The sequence below is a fragment of the Chiroxiphia lanceolata genome, chromosome Z (genome assembly GCF_009829145.1).
Source record: "Chiroxiphia lanceolata isolate bChiLan1 chromosome Z, bChiLan1.pri, whole genome shotgun sequence".
NCBI classification, from domain to species: domain Eukaryota; kingdom Metazoa; phylum Chordata; class Aves; order Passeriformes; family Pipridae; genus Chiroxiphia; species Chiroxiphia lanceolata.
The window spans coordinates 24,450,130-24,471,733 of NC_045671.1; the positions used below are offsets into that span (position 1 = coordinate 24,450,130).

At 39.3% G+C, this 21,604-nt stretch overlaps 1 protein-coding gene across 3 annotated transcripts in view; it reads left to right on the plus strand.

Moving 5' to 3' along the window:
- The window catches only part of SMARCA2 (SWI/SNF related, matrix associated, actin dependent regulator of chromatin, subfamily a, member 2), a 118,864-nt gene that overhangs the window by 29,818 nt on the left and 67,442 nt on the right, over positions 1–21,604 (plus strand). For all 3 annotated transcript variants that reach the window (XM_032674700.1, XM_032674702.1, XM_032674701.1), the window contains 7 exons: positions 860–1,189; positions 2,063–2,164; positions 4,372–4,621; positions 13,215–13,341; positions 14,685–14,858; positions 15,085–15,258; positions 20,584–20,754. In XM_032674700.1, coding sequence (XP_032530591.1) covers positions 860–1,189; positions 2,063–2,164; positions 4,372–4,621; positions 13,215–13,341; positions 14,685–14,858; positions 15,085–15,258; positions 20,584–20,754 — 1,328 coding nt within the window. The remainder of the gene's footprint in view (positions 1–859; positions 1,190–2,062; positions 2,165–4,371; positions 4,622–13,214; positions 13,342–14,684; positions 14,859–15,084; positions 15,259–20,583; positions 20,755–21,604) is intronic.

Below are 21,604 nucleotides of genomic sequence, written 5' to 3' on the forward strand. Positions count from 1 at the left end.
AGTAATTATAACTTTTTCAGTTTTTGAGAACATTATTTGTGTTCCACAGTATCAGAGTGGAAGTGGGTAAATATCATTACCTCTTTTTCACTCTTGGTGGACAAAAAACTTGCTATCTGCTATGCATTGTGAAGCTCAAGCACATATATAGTGAGTGTAATTAAAATTCAAGTGCTTTAATATTCCAGAACTCTGCTCTTCTGGAACTTTATAGAGTAGCATAGTCTTCAGCAGCTTCTTCAGAGGGTGATTTTTGTGCTTGCAGTTGATGTCCCAAATTGTTGAGCACCCGGATGGGAGAAGGTGTCAAGTATTCTTTGTCTGGCTCAAACCTTTAATCTCTATACATTAGAGAGCAATTGTATAGAAAGTGAATACAATTTCTTTCTGTTTCTGTATGTTGGCGAGTTTTGGCCAAGAGGGCCTGTAGAAGTGAGTGGGTATTCCTTAATATGTGTCATCAAAATAAACTTAGAATATTAAGCTGTAAGCTAGGCAGACTTCACTGTATGTGTTCCACAAGGAAACATTTATCCAGAATTCTAGTAAACAGTACCATATCCTTATGCTTCTGTATTGTATTTCATGTTGTAGTTTGTCTTACTCCAAATGTAAGACAAAGGGTAATTGTTATTTTTAGGAAATATTGGACTAAATAACTGTAGTTCTTTTCAAAGAATAGCTCCTGAGACTTGATATCTCAGGGAACTTCAGATTGCACCTAGTCATTGCAGAAAATACTACAGCTATCCTGACTTGAGACAGACATTTTTATACTCTGTGTACTGTTAAAGAAATTTGATGGAATTTAGATTGAACTAACAGAAAGGTAAGTTTGTGATTCTTTTACTTGTTCTAGGTTATATGTCACCACACCCATCTCCACTAGGAGCACCAGAGCATGTGTCCAGTCCAATGTCTGGAGGAGGTCCAACACCACCTCAGATGACTCCCAGTCAGCCAGGACCCATTATACCAGGAGATCCACAAGTTATGAATCAGGCTAACAGAGGGCCTTCCCCTTTCAGCCCTGCACAGCTGCATCAGTTGCGGGCTCAGATTCTGGCATATAAAATGTTGGCTAGAGGTCAGCCTTTACCAGAAAACCTCCAGCTTGCTGTTCAGGGCAAGAGGACCCTGCCTGGCATTCAACAACAGCAGCCTCCCAGTGCCTTCAGCAGACAGTCTGGTAAGTGAATGCCTGGTAAGAGTCATTGCTCAAGTAGTTCTTGAAGGTCTGCCTGTGGTAGATTAAGAAATCGGTATTGTACAGGGCTATAATATGGTACTGTACTCTGGCATCAAAGTAAACAGCATGGCCCTTGATCTTAAGCTTGAACAAGTGCATAAAACACATCTATTATTAATAGGGTATTGTCAAAACTGAAATAGAAGTTATTTCACTGTGCAGTAGGGTCTGTCCTAATTATGCTTGCCAGAATGTTAATCATACTTTACTTATAGCAATTTCACTGTTTTTCTTAGAGTGAAAATTCAGTCTCCTGTCTTTATGCAGGAAAGTGGATAAATAATCTGGAGTGAGTTGCCTGATTATTTAGGTTGATGAAAGTAAAACAAACTATCTATAGTGTGCTGTCAAGTGAAAGACAATAGGAAAAGAAAGTGTCCTTATTTTTTTCTCCTAATGGTAATAGATGTTACACTGTGGTAAGCAAGCACATTGCTCCTAAGAAAACTGTTACATTAATCACCCTGCACCTGTTAGTTTCAGAACACTTCCGTTAATGAGTTTGCATTAGAAGTTGAGGGTTAGGATAATACTGTTTTCTTTTAAATAATTGTTTTAATGATTTCACCATTCACTCAATTTTGGTGGATATGGCTTCGTTACCAAATAAGTTGGGATTTTTTCATAAAACATGATTTTAATATACTTCATTACATATATTTTTTCACAATAAAAGCTACTTAAATCCTTATTTAATGAAGAAAAGTACTAGTTGCCTGAATAGACTGTCATGTTAGAAAGAAGAATGACTTCTGAATACTTGAAAATGCTTTGTGTCTTAACAAATTTTTTTTTCCTTTTGTCAAATTGCAGGTATTGGATTACATGCAATGAGTGGTGCTGCAGCTGGACCAGGGTCTGCTCCAGGGATGCCTGGACATACAACCGCCATTACCCCTAAAACTTGGCCTGAAGGTATAGTGGGGAAAAGGTGCAGGGGAAAGAAAAAACAAAAGGTAAAAAGGCACGCAGAAAAATAGTGTAACCTTTACTGTGTCTAAGATTTTAACCAAGGAGAGTCTAACTTTTTATTCATCTGTGAATAACCCACATGAAATTACTGCAATTTTTAGACAGACTGAAATGAAGCATCTTTTTACAATCAGAATGAAATATGTAAGCTGCCTGTGGGACAACCAGAAAACCTACTTGATAAGTAGTTTCTGAGCATGCTTAATTGCAGCAAGCTTGTCTTTCATCTCTAGTCATTGCTACTGTAAACAAAAGTTTTCAAATCGATAGAATTAGGCTGCTTTCTTTTTTGTTGTTGTTGTTTGTTTGTTTGCTTGTTTTGGAATCAAGTAGCTTTGAATGATCAGTGTAGTCTTCGAGATCAAATGAATAGTGTAACCTTTTACCCCTGTGTGATAATCAGGTTTTCAACCAAATCATTCAGATCAGATTTGCGTTTACAGACTGATTTTGTTGCTTAAAAGTAGAGTGGAAGAAGTATTGCATTTAAAAGAATTAGAAATCCTAGTAATATGTAATGTTTGAAGTTGTGAAGGATATTTTAGAGACATTTGAAAAAAAAGTATAGTAGTGCAGACTTGTGAATAATGCAGGCTTCTCATACGGTACAGGTGTTATGTACGTAATGTTTCTTGTGGGTAAATCTAGAGTCAGTGGTGACTCTGTGATAATGTCATAACAAAGTCTCTGTCATTAGTTGGTAACTTAGGGCAACATAAAAAGAAAATGAAATAGTAGTATGTAATCAGAAGTAGAATTGCTTTTCTTGGAGTACTCCCAATGAATACTTAAAATTTGAGTAGAATAATAAAAAGGGGGTAGGTGTTTCTGGAGAGGTTGTATGTATGAGTTTACGAGGCACAGGGCCTTCTAGCTCAAATGCTGCTGCTAAGAAATGCTGGCAGATACACAGAATTGCTAGATGGATAGTTGTAGCTAAATAATCCAATATGTCATCATAATATGTCTGTCCTGTTTAACTACAAGCTGCTTAGTGCTTGTCTTTTTTCATTACTGTTTTTTTTAATAAGAAAAAATTTGTTTGTCCTTGCTATATCTTTTTGGAGGTTTTATTTGATGTATTTTTAAAGACTGTGTTTATGTCTTCAAATTTATTTGTCACTCATTACACAGTCATTCAACTTGCATGATTCCCTGAAAACTGAGGCTGCACAGAGGCTTTTGGTGGGGTTGCTTTTTTTCTTATTTTTTATAAGCTGAAGTGCAGTGTTGCTAAATACAGAATCTACAGCTTGTGCTCGAGTTCCTTTTCTGAAGTTTGATTCAGATGTGTGAATGACAAATGGTGATCTTGAAGAAATCTTTTCATGCAGATTTCAGGATGCTGGGTTTGAATTAAGGTTGATTACAAGATTGAGGTGCACTTTGTAATTGTTTTCCCTAGCATTAAGTGACTATGACTCCTCAGAAAATTAAACGACATTTTTATTCTAGCAATGTCTGTTGTTAGTGAATTTGTGAACATCTGAATACATAGGTAATTTGTCATAGTGGCATACTGAAATCTATGACCCTTAGTGTCTATAAATGACAGGTACTATTTTCGTGTTAACTGAGGTGTTACTTTTCAAGACAATTAGAATAATTGAATTCCTAGTACTTGAAATAAGTACAATTAATAGGAGATCATAATGAAACGCAAACTATTTATATCTGGCAGTTACTTCCAAATACAGTTGTAGAAATTTTGGTGTGGTTATCAAGTTCTGATAGAGCTCTAAAATCAGACCTACTTCTGCTTGTTGCCAGGTTGCGGTTATAGATGCTTTCTTCTAAGTGGTACAGGGATAGTGAACAAGAGGCAGAACAAGGTCTAGCATTTGCAGGAAGTAATTTCTATAGCTGTTTTATTTCTTATGGAATTTAAAATCCTCAGGAATGGCAAAAGAAACAGTATTCATTGTAAAGTTTCAGGTGTTTTGTTTTTCTTCGGGCCACTTCTTGCAGTGTATGGTATACTTGCATTTTAGTATGTCTATTTTAGAAACAGAATGTAGTCTATCTCAGTGTGCTTTTTCTGGTGATATTGAATGTTTGCCTTACCTTCATGTTCTGTCTTCAGAAATCATCTGGATTTTGTTCTTGCTTTCCATAGCTCATGTTGTGAATCAGTACTGTTACTGTTTCAGGCCAAGCCCCAGATATGAGTGTCTCCAATGCACAACAAAAGCTTCCGGTGCCCACCCCTAGTGGGAGGCCTTCTCCTGCCCCCACTGCCACCCAGCCTGCTGCCACCATGCCTGGGCCCTCTGTACCACAGCCAACACCTGGACAACCTTCTCCCATTGTCCAGCTGCAGCAAAAACAGAATCGTATCAGCCCCATCCAGAAGCCACAAGGACTGGATCCTGTTGAAATACTCCAAGAACGTGAATATAGGTAAAAGCAAATAACAAGATTAAAATGCATATGCAGATTCTTGTTTTTCACATCCTCAACTGAAACTCCTTGCAATCAACACCTGTAGTGCCAGTAGTGTAAACTGAGTTTCCAGAGAGAAGCTGTGTCCCAGAGAAGTACACAAACCACAGACCAAACAATGATTTAATTTTTCCCCAAGTTACGGACTAGTAAAATGTGCTGGCAGTATCATTGCGAACACTTAAGTTTAAAACAAGCTCAAGGGCTCTGTTGGGTTAGTGTATTACTTGGATGGTGCAAACAATGAAAGTTGGGAAATCAAAATCCTTGTAGTCTACAGAGAAATCAATGTAGTGCAGAAAGTTTTCAGTATTATAAACAAAAGAGAAGTTAGAAGAGAACAGTGAGGGTCGAAGGGCTGATGAGTTAGTGGCTACAGCAAAGTCAGATTTTAGTAGGATGATGTCGTTGGCTGGCGACCAAAGAATAGGTATAATAATAAGAAAGCATAGGCAAGATTAAAAAAGGTTACCAGGAAACATAATTTTTAAAAATTGCCTCCTGAGTGAACTAGATAGATGGTGTAGTATATTTGTTAGGAAGTATAAAGGATGACATTTCTTTTGGAGTTAAAAAGGGACTTCCTCCCTCTTCTAATCAACAAGCTTCTTAAACAACTGACCTTGAGAATCTACTGGGCAGAAGGATTTTGATCTGCACTTAAAATATGTTCCCGATGATCATTAGTCAGAGGGAAGTAATTGCACTTCGGGTATTTACTTGTTTTGAACTGATGATGCATCTTCCAGTTACTTTAACAATGAGTTTCTAGGCAAAGGTAGCCAAGGAGGATGGTGATCTCACAGAAGACTGGTTTAATGACTTTTTCTTTATGAAAGTAAAACACCACAAAGTATTTTGGAATGTCCAGAATTGAGGCCTTGATTCCAGAAAAACATTTTGCATCAGATAATGCTTAAGTAATTTATCAGCATGTTTTTGTTGTTATTCTGACAGTCTTACTCTTATACCCTAGGACTGAATTGCCATAACTGTCTCAGTCTGAGCAATCCCTATTTTCTAGCATCTTTCTCAGAAAGCTTGTAGAACACACCATTATACGGTCTACACTTGGCTCTGACTGAAAAATTGTAGCACTAAATTCAACAAAGGATCATTTGACCAGTATGATATAACCTCGAATTGTTACTCCTCCTGTCTTTCCAGCCCTGCTCTGTTGCACTATTTGTGCCAATCTGTTATGCCTTAGTATGCATAAATGTGGGAAAGTGAGGAATGACAGAAAATAGTGGTGATGCTTTTACTAATTTAGAGAACTAGTTGCAGATACAGCATATCTATCAGATTCTAAATACACTGATCTTCTTGGCAGAGTAAGTGAGATGAAAATTTAATAGGGATTCTGCAGCAGAAGGGGGTTATATTTTTATTTTTTTATGCTAGCATGTAGATAAAGGTCTAAGCTTTTTTGATGTTGAACAACAGTGGTATTTGGTTTTGCTTTGAATACCAGAATATGTAGAATTCCTTGAAGTCTTTACGTTAGTTAAAACTGTAACATCAGACAAAAGCTATGAAAGAAGCAGTTTAACAGTTTTGAATGGTGTTTTACTTAGGTTTAATATAGGCAAGTTTAATTCAGAAACATGATGCATTCACAATTTTTTAATGAAAAAGGAGTAGGAAAAAGCCAATATAAACATTTGTATTCTGAAACCAGTGAGGTTATTGAAAGCTTATGAAACAAGTGGCTCTTGAGATCTCATAGTAAAATGTTTTGATAAAGGGGCATTATACTTGGAAGTACTTTTTTCTAACTGCTTTGAAGTACTTAGAAAACTGTTTGAATTACACATTTCCATGAAAAGACAGAATTATCATGTAGGTATTTTAGAGATGCGTATTTCAAACATATAGATAGACCCAAAGGGTAAAATTTTGGTCTGCCGCCTTATTATGGCAAAGTGTGAACTTCTAATTGGATGAACTTGGGAATTCTTGAAAGTTGCAGATTAGGTGTACTCAGTGCGTGTACTGGTTTTGGCAGGGATAGAGTTACATTTCTTCACAGTAGCTTGTATGAGGCTGTATTTTGGATTCATGCTGAAAATTACGTTGCTAAGACATAATTTCTAGTTACTATTCTAGTTACTGCTGAGCAGTGCTTACACAGTTTTGAGTTCTTGACACCTCCCCATCAGCAAGGAGGCTGGGAGTGCAGAAAAAGTTGGAAGGGGACACAGTTGGGCCAGCTGACCCCAACTGACGACAGGGATGTTCTATACCATATGATGTCACCATGCTCAGCAAGAGGAAGGTTGGCGGGGGCCTTGAGCACCACCAGCCAGTGAGCAATTGGTGGAGAGCAATTGTTTTGATTTGCATCACATGTCTTTCTTGGGAAACTACAGGCCTGTCAGCCTGACCTCAGTGCCTGGCGAGGTTATGGAGCAGATCATCCTGAGTGCAATCACACAGCACCTACAGGATGGACAAGGGATCAGACCTAGCCAGCACAGGTTTAGGAGGGGCAGGTCCTGTCTGACCAACCTGATCTCCTTTTACGATCAGGTGGCCTGCCTGGTGGATGAAGGGAAGGCTGTGGATGTGTCTACCTGGACTTCAGCCCCACAGCATTCTCCTGAAAAAACTGCAGCCCACTGCTTGGACAGGGGCACTCTGTACTGGGTTAGGAACTGGCTGGAGGGCCAGACCCAGAGAGTGGTGGTGAATGGTGCTGCATCCAGTTGGCAGCTGCTCACTAGTGGTGTTCCCCAGGGATCAGTGTTGGGCCCAGTCCTGTTTAATATCTTTACTGATGATTTAGATGAGGGGATTGAGTCCATCATCAGCAACTTTGCAGATGACACTAAGCTGGGGGGGAGTGTCGATCAGCTGGAAGGCAGAAGGGCTCTGCAGAGGGACCAGGGAAGGTTGGAGAGTTGAGCTGATTCCAGTGGGATGAGTTTCAACAAGGCCAAGCGCCGGGTCCTGTACTTTGGCCACAACAACCCCCTGGAGCGCTACAGGCTGGGGACAGAGTGTCTGGAGAGCAGCCAGATAGAAAGGGACCTGGGAGTTCGGATTGACAAGAAGCTGAACATGAGCCAGCAGTGTGCCCAGGTGGCCAAGAAGGCCAATGGCATCCTGGCCTGGATCAGGAACACTGTGGCCAGCAGGTCCAGGGAAGTGATTCTTGCCCTGTATTCAGCACTGGTGAGGCCACACCTGGAGTACTGTGTCCAGTTCTGGGCCCCTCAGTTCAGGAAGGATATTGAGGTGCTGGAGCAGGTCCAGAGAAGAGCAACAAGGCTGGTGAAGGGACTTGAGCACAAGTCCTGTGAGGAGAGGCTGAGGGAGCTGGGGTTGTTCATCCTGGAGAAGAGGAGGCTCGGGGGAGACCTCATCCTCATCACTGTCTACAACTCCCTGAAAGGAGGTTGTAGCCAGGTGGCGGTTGGTGTCTTCTCCCAGGCAACTATCAGCAAGACAAGAGGGCATGATCTCAAGTTGTGCCAGGGGAGGTTTAGGTTAGATATTAGAAAGAAATTCTTTGCAAAGAGAGTGATTGGGCATTGGAATGGGCTGCTCAGGGAAGTAGTGGATTCTCTGTCCCTGGAGGTTTTTAAGACTGGATGTGGCACTTAGTGCCATGGTCTAGTAACCATGGCAGTAGTGGATCAAGGGTTGGACCTGATGATCTCGGAGGTCTCTTCCAACCCAGTTGATTCTATGATTCTGTGGTTTTCTTTTTGCTACTTTTTTTCCTCTCTTTCCTTACAATGTAGAAAAATTATTATTTTAAATTATTAAACTGTCTTTATCTCAACCCACAAGTTTCTTTCATGATTACTCTTACCCTTCTGATTCTTCCCACCGTTGTACTGGGAATGGGGAAAGAGTGAGGGAGCTGTCTGGTGGTGATTAATTGCTGGCCAGAGTTAAACTGTCAGTGACTTGAACATGGTTTTCTGGACTAAGAATGTGAAGTGTGCTGCTGAAGAGACAATAATTTAGTGCCAGCTCATGGGCTATGTGATAAAATGTTAATACTTGATGTGTTTGGCCATTTCTCTTGTTGTATGCACACCTCTCTAGTGCTTAACAGCAGATTTTTGTGGGAGGATCATGCTACCATATATACATTTTCATTTCGTAAGGGATCATGTACATGATTTATATGTTAGAGCATGTTTTACACACAGAACAATATTGTCAACATGAAATATTTTAATTTTAGCTAAACTTCTGTAATTTTCCAAAATTGCATTTAATTTTTTTTCAAGTGATAGCTATTTGTTTTTCCTTTCATTGTTACTAGGGAGTTACATGGTTTGTTTCATCAAACAATTCATCGGATAGGCATTTAGAAGTACTTAGAAGTTTGTATTAGTTAACCACATGTTAAATAGACCAGTGCAGATGGAGATACAGTAATGCAGCTATTAAAATATTGTGGAATCTGAAAAAGCTTTGAATCTAATGAAACATCAGCAGGCTGATTTTTCTCCCTGTAAAGCCTTGATCTGACTGTAAAAAAGACCCCAGCGTATATTAACAAAGAAAAAGAAAATGGAAAGTTAATGTTGCTGTCAAATTCATATAGTTGTCTTGTGTTGTTGTGAAATGAGATTATATGATAATTGTTGTTAATCTGCCTGTGACTAAAGATGGATAAAAAGAAACATAGATATTTACAGTTCTTATCAGTATAAGAAGTTTAAATTATTCTGGTGTGGAGAGCTGTTAAAATTGTGTTCCTTTAAATCTGGTCAGAATGAAAAATTCGTACTGTGCTGTAGTTGGTTGACCCTGGCTGGATACCTGACACCCACCGACGCAGCTCTATCACTCCCCTTTTCAGTTGGACAGGGGAGAGAAAGTATCACAAAAGTTCATGAGTTGAGATAATGACAGGGAGAGATCACTCAGCAAGTACCATCACAGGCAAAACATACTCAAATTGGAGATACTAATTGAATTTATTACTAACAAAGTCAGAGCAGGATAATGAGAGGTAAAATAAGTCTTAAAAACACCTCTCCCCCACGCTTCCCTCCTTCCCAAGCTCTTCCTCCTCTCTCCCAGTGGGAAATGGGGATTATGGTCAATTCATCACAGGGTTTTTCTGATGCTGCTCAGGGAAAAGAGTCTTTCCCCTGCTCCAGCCTGGAGTCCTTCAGTGGGTGACAGTTCTCCATTAACTTCTCCAGTGTGACTGTATCCCATGGGCAACAGTTCTCCATGAACTGCTGCAACGTGGGTTGCTCTTCTATGGGGTTCCCCACAGGGTCACAAATCCTGCTAGGAAACGTGCTGCAGTGTCGGCTCCTCTCTCCATGGGTCTGCAAGTACCTGCCAGGAGCCTGCTCCAGGGCCCATGATTTCACAGCCCCGTCTTGAGCATCCACCTTCTCCAGCATGGGTCACCTCCATGGGCTGCAGGTGGATCTCTGCACCCCTGTGATCCTCCATGGGCTGCAAGGGGACAGCCTATTCAATAACTTTTTTTCTTTCCTTCTTAAATACGCTATCACAGAGGCATTACTATTATTTCTGATTGGCACACCCTTGGCCAGTGGCACGTCTGTCTTCGAGCTGCCTTGCATTGGCTCTGCTGAATGTGGGGGATGGTTCTGGTATTTTGTCACAGAAGCCACCCCTGTAGCCCCCCTCACTACCAAAACCTGGCCTCACAAACCCAATATGCATGCTTTTATAAAATTTTCCTTAATACTTTCTTCAAAATAAAGTGCTGCTTTTTAATCTCAGTGAATAGCCGTCTTAAAGATAATGATGTGTTTCATTTAAAGTTGTTCTATTTTGTTGAAAACCTTTTTTCCACCTTCTCATTGCTAGATAAAAAGTAATACACTTGGTAGTGTCCTGTATAGATTGTATGTGATTTTTTTCTGTTACCTGCAGAGTATCTTCTTATGTATCTTCCTTGCTTACTGCTAGACATTCCATGCCAGGCAGAATTGAATGTAGAACTATAACCTCTGCAGTTGACCCCAGTTAATGAGGAAGGAATGTGCATCACTCGTTTTGCAAAGAGGTCTCTGTGTAGATTCCCTACCGCTTTCTACATGCTGAATATAAAATCCTGAACTGCAAAGATTAATTAAGTACATCCTTTAAATGGTGAGGTTATATCCTTCAAATAATTACAAAAACCATATAGGAAAATTTTTTCTTTGGATTCTCTTTACCTAATAGCTATTAGCATTTTTCCATGAAGATAACAACAGTCCAACACACTGCAGTGATTCTCCTTAAAGACTACAAGGTGGCTGTTTGGAGAAACACCTCAGTGTTTGTTACAAAATTCTTTTAAAAAACATGATTACTATTGCTACTATTGTTAGTAGTTTAGAAGTATATATTATATACTAGGAAAGTATGAAATTAAACTTCACAGTATGTTCCTTTTTTTTTGTTTGTTTCATGTATGTAACCCGTCCAGCTGCCATTTTTCATTATTCTTCCATACATACTCCATAGATTTTCATTAGTATTCAAAGTTTTTTGTTCATTTTAATAGAGAACTGGCCTAGTTTTCACTCAGAGTTTTCTGAAGTAATATCTCTACTGACTTAGAAATACTGATTTTTTTTGTTCCTATTCCTTCCCCCTTCTGGGTTATAAAAGGAGGGTAATCACCCACAAAGCATAGAAGTGTCGTTGTTTGTAGTTCAGTGCAGACCATTTCAACATATGAAGGAAAACAGTTGAAGGAAAGTTACCCTGAAAATACTAATCTGCCTTGCAATTTAATAATGAAATTTCATGTGCATTTATTTCTGATCAGCTTTTTTATAAATTCAAATTGAGAAAAACAAAGAAAATATTAGCACTGTGAGGGATCTTTTTTCTATATGAGTGAGGACTGCATAGTGTGATGATGGGACATAATAAACACACTCTATGAGCTTCGATTATGTTTAGCCATATCTCAGGAAATATGTGTATATGGATTTTTATTAATAATTTTGATGACAGAAATGTACAGCCCAACCCAACTTCGGCAATTACTTGAGTTTCTACTGTGTAAACTTTTATGTTAGCAGGCACTTCCACATATTTTGTACCGGGAGTTAAAGTAACAAACCAATTCTGACAGAACTAGTAAGTCAACATTTCAGTTCCTTGTTTGTTTGGAAGTCGCTCTTACTGTTAGTTACCTAAAATCGTAAGGTGTGTTGGAAGAACCTAAATTAACTTTTTTGTGCTCATCCTCACGTATAGTACAAGAAGGAACTCAATGCTAAGAATGAAAAAAGAAATTGAAAATTGAAAATTTCAGTTGCTTTACTAAGTTCACAACTCAAAAGAGAAGTTTGGAAAGGTTGTGACCGCTCCCTTAGGGTTTCTTTAAAGTCAGGGAAACTGCAACTTGTCTTTAACTGTTTTGTGGGTGATAGTTTCAGGAGAAACCTTGCAGCTGTTTGGGAAGGAAAAACAGTAATAAATAATTGTTGTGCTGCATGATTGCATCCATGTGTGGAGAAGCAACAGGTAGACCACACATCAGCGATTTAGAACAGCATTCTTCTCTTACATCTTGGCTGCTTTTATATATGGATGTACGCTGCAGAATCAGAATCACAGAATATACCACATTGGTACATTTAGTCTGCAAGAAACCACTTAATTCTCAAGACTTTGCATCCTTAGGTGCACTAAAATCTGTTCTTACTGACTGGAATGCCCAGTGACAGATGAAGTTGTACAAAATGTGAACTTTTTTTAGTGTAGTACATATACTGGAAATAAGAAAATAAGCCAGTGTCATTTTCTGAATGAAGACTTCTGCAAGAATAATGGGTCTGGACAAATATTTGCAGCTTTTAATGGAACTTTCTCTAATTAGGAACTAACTCTTCCTGATTAATTTTTCAGTCTCTATGAAAAACATTACTAATGTAATTCTGCTTCAGTTTTTTGCTCTCTTGAAGGCAGCAACTTTCTGTCCTGCAGTAATGTAGCATTGCATCTTTTTTGTTGTTCCAGGAACTTCAGAATTCTTCTGGTAATATTAAAATAGAAAAAAACCCAAGTTCTGTCTGTCTTGTCAATTACTCTCTCTTTCCCTCTCTCTTGAATTTGCAAATGAATTCAAAAAAAACTTGTATAGGAGGAGTGTAATAGAATTTGATTTATAGTGTAGCAGTTATGTAGCTGTGAATACTAACAAACTTGTCATTTGTCAGTAAAATAATGAAGTAGAATTCCAGGTATTAAGGGAAGTGCTCTCTATGTCATCACTGACTACACTGTGCATAAAATAATATATCCAAGAAGCTTGAAAGCAGAATCTTGAATAGTATGTGTAAAATGAAATTCCCAAGTTTCTTTTCACGTACCTAATTTTAGTCAAAATGAAAAGAAAGGCCAAAGGGCATATTCATATTTGATAATTTTCAAAGTGAAAAAGGATACCCAGTGTCATCTTTGCAAAAACGTGTTGGTTCAGACATATAAATGTTTGAGATAATTTGTCTATTTTTACAATCAATTTTTACCATAAAATTTTAGTAACAACTTGCATATTTTTCCTGGTATCTTATCCAATTTTCTATTTGATTAGGCTTCAGGCTCGAATTGCTCACAGAATCCAGGAATTGGAGAACTTGCCTGGTTCCCTGCCCCCTGATCTGCGAACCAAAGCTACAGTGGAATTGAAGGCACTTAGATTACTGAACTTCCAGCGCCAGGTAATGCCTTTTACTTGAGAAAAATTTTCGTAACAGTCACAACCAAACATGTTTGTGTAGCAAAGAGAAAACTGGAAAGAGATTTTGCAGCAGTGCTACGCCTAAGAAGATTTTCCATGAGAGCAAACTTAGCCAACAACCAGGTCACAGAAATGTTATATTTTATTTTTTAATAAACTCAAATGTTTTTTTGTTAATAAAAATGTGCAGGTATTCTTTTTGCTTCCTGCTTTATCACAGAATCCCACAGAATCACAGAAAATTCTGAGTTGGAAGGAATAGCAAGGATCATCAATTTATCTTCCAGTCTGAAGTGTAACCGTAGAACTGTGTCTTTCATAATGAACATAGCATTGGCACAAAAACAAAATTTAAGTGCTGGACAGGCTGCAAGTTGATTTTAGCACAGATCTCAATAGACACATCTTTCTGGACATACTTCATATTTGCCATGAGTCTCCTTGTTTTAAGAAGAGTTGTATGTTGGAGGGGTGTGTGTGGTATTTCTCTGTGATCTGTTTTCAAGATTTCTGCTGTGGCACAGACTTTGAAAATCAGGCATAACAAGATCACACATAAGATTTAAGTTGGGTGTTGAGTGCACGTATCAGCAAACAAATCTCAGAAAAGGAATCACACTGCCAGACTCTTCTGGGCCTCTTGCTGTTGGCTTTTACAGCTAGTTTGGAAGAACAGAGAGAGATGCAGTTTGGCAGGTCAAGCAAAATACTTCCTGACAGAAGCCTTGGCAGTAGTTATACCATGATGTCCAAGTCTTCCTTCCTTCTGTCCTTGGCACTCCTTTGTAATGGAGTTTTGTCAGAGGTCAGATGAAAAGCAGCAGGCTTTTCCCTGCTCCACTGCTGGCAATACTCTTCCAAGCCCTTTATATTTACCTCTCCCACCTGTCTTCTTTGCAGCTGGCAATGAAACAAGTTGTCAGCTATGTTCAGGTGCAGCACTAGAAAAGGTGTTATGTATCTGGTTCATTTGTGTTTTACGTTGATGGTATAAGATCTTGGCTGACCGTTTTCATTGCGGCAGGACAGTTGTTTCCAGGATCTTGTAAATTGGGAAGAAACAATGATTAAGAGGGATTAGCACTTTTGACCATTCTGTGGAGGCTTAAGATTTCTTTAGGATTTCTTTAAGATTTATACAGCTTTTGCAACTGTATAAATACTGTATCTTTCAAGAACTGTAATGAAAAGGGAAGAGAAGGCTGGGATATGTTTTGGACTATTGTTGTTTTATTCTGCCATAACAGTGTTTAAAGTTGTTTCTCCATGTATTAAAAATTATTATGGTTTTTGAGTGGTTTGGGTTTTTTTTCCCACTGGTAGCTGAGACAAGAGGTAGTGGCCTGCATGCGTCGTGACACAACACTGGAGACAGCACTGAACTCCAAAGCCTACAAACGAAGCAAGCGCCAGACTTTGAGGGAGGCCCGTATGACAGAAAAGCTTGAGAAGCAGCAGAAGATAGAACAGGAGAGGAAGCGTAGGCAGAAGCACCAGGTATTTTAACTTAGTAGGTGTTTACCTCATGGCAAAAATGCACCTTGATTTGTGATGTGGATCTTCCCTTTCACATATCTTATTTACCTTTGGAGTTTTTTGACTAAAAAAACTCCCAACTGATATGATAAGTAATTGTAAAATTATAAGATTGGAACTTCTTTATTTCTGATGTCAAATCAGGTGCTATGTAAAAGTGCCTGTACTAACTTGTTTCTCTTTCTAGGAATACCTGAATAGCATACTGCAACATGCTAAAGATTTTAAAGAGTACCACCGATCAGTCGCTGGGAAAATTCAGAAACTTTCTAAGGCTGTGGCAACTTGGCATGCCAACACTGAACGAGAGCAGAAAAAAGAAACAGAGAGAATTGAGAAAGAAAGAATGAGGAGACTAATGGTAAGGAGTAGAGGAAGGAGTATGGTTATTTTAGTAAAAATTACGTACTATATCGTTTTAATATCCTTATACAGTCTCAGTCACACCCATGTGTTTCCTTTGCAAAGTACTCTGTAATGCAAAAAGTATCTAAAACTGCCACAGTTTGTTTATGTGTGTTTCTATTGATGGTAATGAATGTGATATTGTTCAATTTAGAGTATAGCTCCTTATTCTTTAAGATTTTTGTATAGGAATAATTGGAGTTTTTTAGTGACGTGAAAACTTAACACAGCGACCTCTGAATAACATCAGCTTAATCTCATTAACTTCATATCTTAACATTGTTATATAGTTCCAATGGTATTGGTCCATTTTACAAATACTGGACTGTATTTTAATTCTAGGTTTATAGTTTTGAAGATTCGATATGATTCCATAATTTGTTCATGGCATTGCTCCACAATTTTTACTTAAAACTTTTCCCACATGTGAAAATACCCAACCAATAGCGATAATGCAGGTATCGAGAGTGAACAGCAGTCAGTTTTACCCATTAATGCTTCAGAACCGTAGTCGTTCCTATTTTATAATTTTTCCATCCTTAAACCTACACAGTATCAGTTGTGTCATTGGACAGAGTAATATGGGCTTATGTGTAATCATGTCTTTGCAGAACACTGTGGAAAGAGTCAGGGGGCTACCTGCATTTCGGGAGTTAAAATAATTCTGGAATTTAAAGTGTAGACAGATCAATGTGTACGCACAAATACATTAGCGACTGGGGTTGGAAAAATTGCTTCATGACATCGTTTAGATCTATTTTAACATTTTATTAACATTTTACTGACGTAGAATGGAAAGGAAATTGACAAACTTACTTCATAACTTGGTGGTAGAAAACATTGAGTATCTAATAGAGGTGCAGATGTAATGCAAAACGCTACTCCCTGTCCAGAATCTCTTCCCATCATGAACATGGACTGAACAATTTGGTTTTAAAAATCACGAAATGAAATGTGGATATAATTAAATGTAGAAATGATAAAAACCTTGAAATAAAAGTTCATGCAAAATGTAAATTAAGAACCTGCATAAGAGAATAACAAATATGTAGACCCTAGAGCATTCTTGAAAATTACATAGTAATCAGATCTATAGATCATGGCCAGTCTTCGCAAACGAAAATTTGGGAAAGGCCTCTACCCACGTTTGCTACAAGCGCGCTGGTGATACAGGGCTTTGCAGATGCGGGTAAGGCCTTCGAGCCTGTGCAATGGATTTTTTAGGTGAGACATAGCGTGTGCTGAACTGAGCCCACCCTTTAATAGAGATAATCACCAGCAACTTGTCTAACCTAGCTCATAAAAATGTTAATTATTAGCAAAAAGCTGATTTAAAATAAAAGTAATATTGGTATTTTAGAAATATTTTTGTACATTGTGAGATTGAGCTTATATCAAATCAAATGTGCAGTATGATAAGTAATAAAGATATCCACTGCTGGAAAGTATGAAATAGATTTGAATATCAAGAAATGGCACAGTATACCAGTGCTTCCAGATAATCAATGCTTTCTCCTAAATAGCCTTCACCAAGACTGTGGTTAATTTCTTACCATACATACAGGACTTCACAGGCATTTTCAGTTTAGTGTTTTGCACCTGCTGCTCAATTAAATCCTTCTGCAAAAGCAGTCTGTGTTATGTTAATGGGGTTATTTTGCCTATTTAGTTTTAGTCCAGTTGTGATAAATTTTGAATTTGCAGATGTGTATTAGCATTTTTTTTTAAATGTCATCTACCTTCAGATGCCTGGTATGGTTTGTGACAATGTGCTGTGTCTAAAACTTTTTGCATATCTTTTCAGGAATGTTGAATTCATTCCACAAATTGACCTTCATTTTCTGTGATTAGAAATGGTGATTGTCCACAGCTCATTAATACTAATAGATATAGATATATGTATCATGTGCAAAAATGGGCATTGGTATAATTTAGAAAAATACTGTCAAGACAAACTTAAATGTATAGAAGAAGTACCTTGTCTGGATTACAAAGACTGTGTATTCAGTAGTATTAGTAACAACAACAGTAGTAATGATAATTTATTTTTTCTGAAGCCTTGGGTTTTGAGCATTGTAGTTTTGGTGACTTGAACATTACAACAGAATTTTGCAAGCAGTTTTGCAAGCTCAGTTTGAACATTACAGCTTTTATTGCTGTCTGCAGCTCTTGTGTCTCTCTAGAAAGGCAGGAGATTCCAAGAGTGCTCATTTTTGAAGTATTTCTTGCTTGTGTTTGGTTTTTTTAAGGCATTGTATACTTCCTTTATTTGTTGTTTTAGTCAAAATTGGGAAAGGCACCTCTGCTGCTTTCCATGTATTTTTCTGACATGCTACATTATATCTTCACAGCACATGAAAATAATATTCCTGGTATGTCTTACTTCTAACAACACACAGAGTTCCATAAGGATGCAGAAGTTGTCAGGAAGACTTAGAGATAGGGGTTATCTGGTGAATCATGTTTTTGATAGTGACCTTTATCAAAGGTGAAATAACACCAGAGTAGAATGATGGTAGATAAATATGCCCAAAATAAAATTTTCACAAGATGCCTAAAAAAAATGATCTGTATTCATACTGGAAAAAGGACTAAATGCAAGTTCACATCCAGCTCCCATACGGGTTCTTCCTCTTGCTGGGCTACCCGTACTTCATGTCTTTGAAAAGTCATCTCTGTAGGAGACTCATCAAGCATCTCTGTTTCAGGACATTGCAATCTGCCTGATGGAGCATTGATTTTATTTTCCTCCCTTGCCTGTTAAAAATGCTGTAGATTTTTTCAGTCCTGAGAGTAGGAATTATGTAGAATTATGGAGTCTCTGAATCTCAGAGTCACTCAGGCTGTCAGGGAGCTCTTTAAACCAACCACCTTCTCAAAACAGTGTTAACATCGAGTTCCAAATGGGTTTCTCAAGGCTTTTTTAGTCATATCTTGAAAACCTCTAACATCGGAAATGACAAAACTTCTCTGCCTGTTCAGGCCCTTCTGAGGTGCAGCCCAGCCCTCGAGCGTATTGACTGGTATCCCCCAGTTTCGTTTCATCTCCAAACTTGACTGGAGTGCCCTCCATCCCTTCCTCTGTGTCACCGATAGACATGTTAAACACAATGTGACCCAGGATAGACCCCTCTCGTTTCCCTTACTGTTTTTAGATGAAGTATGACCCTCTGGCACTCTGCAGAGAGGGACTTGGCAGTATTGGTGGATGAAAAGGTGAACAGGACCCAGCAATGTGTGATTGCAGCCCAGAAAGCCAACCATATCATGGGCTGCATGAGAAGAAGTGTCGGCAGCAGGTTGATGAAGCTGATTTACCTCCTCTACTCTGCCTATTGGTAGTACACCATCTGGAGTACTGCGTGAGTGTCTGGCATCTCCAGCATAAGACAAGATGTAGACCTGTTGGAGCGAGTCCAGATGAGGGCCATGAAGATGATCAGAGGACTGGAGCACTTCTCCTATGAGGAAAGGCCGAGAGAGTTGAGGTTGTGCAGTCTGGAGAGGGCTCTGGGGAGACTTCTGGCAGCCTTCCAATACCTTAAGAGAGCCTGTAGGAAAGCTGGAGAGGGACTTTTTATGTAGGCATATAGTGCTAGAACAAGGGGTAACTGTTCTTTGACACTGTCCCCCACAAAATTGTCCTGGAGAAACTGGCTGCTCATGGTGTGGACAGGTGCACTGTATGGGAGTGAAAAACTGGCTGGATTGCCAGGCTGAGAGAGTGGTGGTGAATGGAGTTACATCCAGCTGACAGCTGGTCACCAGTGGGGTTCCCCAAGGCTCAGTACTAGGGGCAGTTCTGTTTGATACCTTTATCGATGATCTGGATGAGGACACCCTCAGTCAGTTTGCAGAGGACACCAAGTCAGGCAGGAGTGTTGGTCTGTTGGTGGTAGGAAGGCCCCACAGCAGTATCTGGACAGGCTGGATCAGTGGACCAAGGCTAGTGGTATGGGATTCAACAAGGCCAAGTGCCAGGTCCTGCCCTTGGGTCACAACAACCCCAGGCAGCACTAGAGGCTGGGGGAGGAGTGACTAGAAAGCTCCGTGGTGGAAAACGACCTCACAGTGCTGGTCAGAAGCAGCTGAACATGATCCATCAGTGTGCCCAAGTGGCCAAGAAGACCAGTTACATCTTGGCAACAGTGTGTCCCGCAGGACCAGGGCAGTAAGTGTCCCTTTGTGCTCGGCACTGGTGAGGCTGCCCTTCAAAAGCTCTGTTCAGTTTTGGGTACACTGAGGTGCTGGATTCTGTCCAGAAAAGGGAAATGGAGCTTCTGAAGGGTCTGGAGCACAAGTCTTAGGAAGTGCAGCTAAGGGAGCTGAGGTTAATTAGCCGGGAGAAGAGGGAGGCTCAACATGGTCCTTAACCACCTGAAAGTAAGTTGTAGCAAGATGGAGATTGGTCTCTTCTCCCAGGTAACAAGTGATAGGACAAGGAGAAATGGCCTCAAATTGTGGCAGGGGAGGTTTAGATTGGATTTTGGGAAAAGGTTCTTCACTGAAAGGGTGGTCAAGCATTGGAATAGACTGCCTGGAGAGGTTCAAAAAACATCACTCAAGACTTGCATATCTACTAACTTCCTCACCCTCACTAATACATAAACAGAAAGCTGCTTTCGTTAAAAGCAAACAGACTTTCTGTAATCACAGAATATTCTAAATTGGAAGGACCCACAAGAATCATTGAGTCCAGCTCTTCAGTGAATGGCCCATAGAGGGATCAAACCCATGACCTTAGGGTTCTTAGAGTCACTCAGGTGTGGTGCTTGGTGATATGGTTTAGTAGTGGACCTGGCAGTGTTGGGTTGATGGTTGGACTCCATGATCTTGGAGGTCTTCAAACCTTAGTAATGATTCTGTGATTCTTTTGAAGAAAGTATGTTTTGAATAGGTATTAGGAAGAAAATCTTCGCTGTGAAAGTGGTGAGACAGGCTGCCCGGAGAAGTTGTGGATGCCCCATCCCTGGAAGTGTTCAAGGCCAGGTTGGATGTGGTTTTGAGCAACCTGGTCTAGCGAAAGGTGTCCCTACCTGTGACAAGGGAATTGGAACTAGATTATCGTCCAAGTCCCCACCAACCCATATGATTCTGTGATCTGTTGATACAAATGTATGACCCTCTGGGTCTAATCATCCGGCAGTTTCTTTACCCATCTAGCCATCCCTCTATGCAGATCATACTGACCTAAGATAGCACTCACTTATTGAAATAGGAGTTGGATAGTGTTTCTTTGGAAGCATGTCTGTCATGACTGACATCTATTTTGTATTGCTAGGCTGAAGATGAAGAAGGCTACCGTAAACTGATTGATCAAAAGAAAGATAGACGCCTGGCCTACCTCTTGCAGCAGACAGATGAGTATGTGGCTAACTTGACTAACCTAGTATGGGAGCATAAACAGGCACAAGCAGCCAAGGAGAAGAAGAAGCGAAGGAGAAGAAAGAAGGCAAGTAGATACAGCTGGTATTTTCAAGCCATTTCTTTTTCAAATCCAATTTTAATGTTAATAAATATAGTGGTGCCCAGTTGTCATACACATACCAACCAGAGTGTCTAAAAAATCTACACTGCCAAATTCTTAACACTGAGGGAACTCATTTCTCTCTCTCTCTCTCTGTCTCTCTGTCTCTCTCTCTCTCTCTGTTAAAGTATGTTTATGCTATTGTAAACTCAAGGTTAGCAGGAGGCAGGAATGTAAAATTCTGAGCTGTTAACGTCAGTTTCCTCATAACATTAATTTGCTCATAGACTTTCTAGAGGAGAAATTGGGACAGATGTGTAAGTTAGGATTAATGTAGCCAAAGAGGGTCCTGTGTATCAAAAATACATCCTATGAGGAAGATGGGAAGAGTCTGATTTGCTTAACTGTTTCGTGCAGAGCAACTTTGTTGCACTTCCACATTCTGCACTGGGCTCAGTCCATTTAGTAGGACCATTGGAAATGAATATGGAGAAAAAACTTGGGTGGTTTTGTTATAGTAAGTGGGTAATTTGACAGCAGGATTGTTCATTGTGCATTTTTAACCTTTAATTGAAACTTTTCAAAATTACCTTTCTTCCTATGGAATGTTTTACTCTGCAAGAGAGATTTGTTGAAACTGAACCAGTGCAATTTTCAAAAAAATAATTCTGTGTGTGAAATAGTCATTAAAGAATGTTTTGACATTTTTTGTGACCTCGGAGTACCTTTCATCTTTTGCAGAATGGGTAAGAGGATTTTTATAATCAATTTCTGTGCCTGGATTGCTACTAATTACCAATTGAAATATAAACGTTATGTTTACAGGGTTTACTAG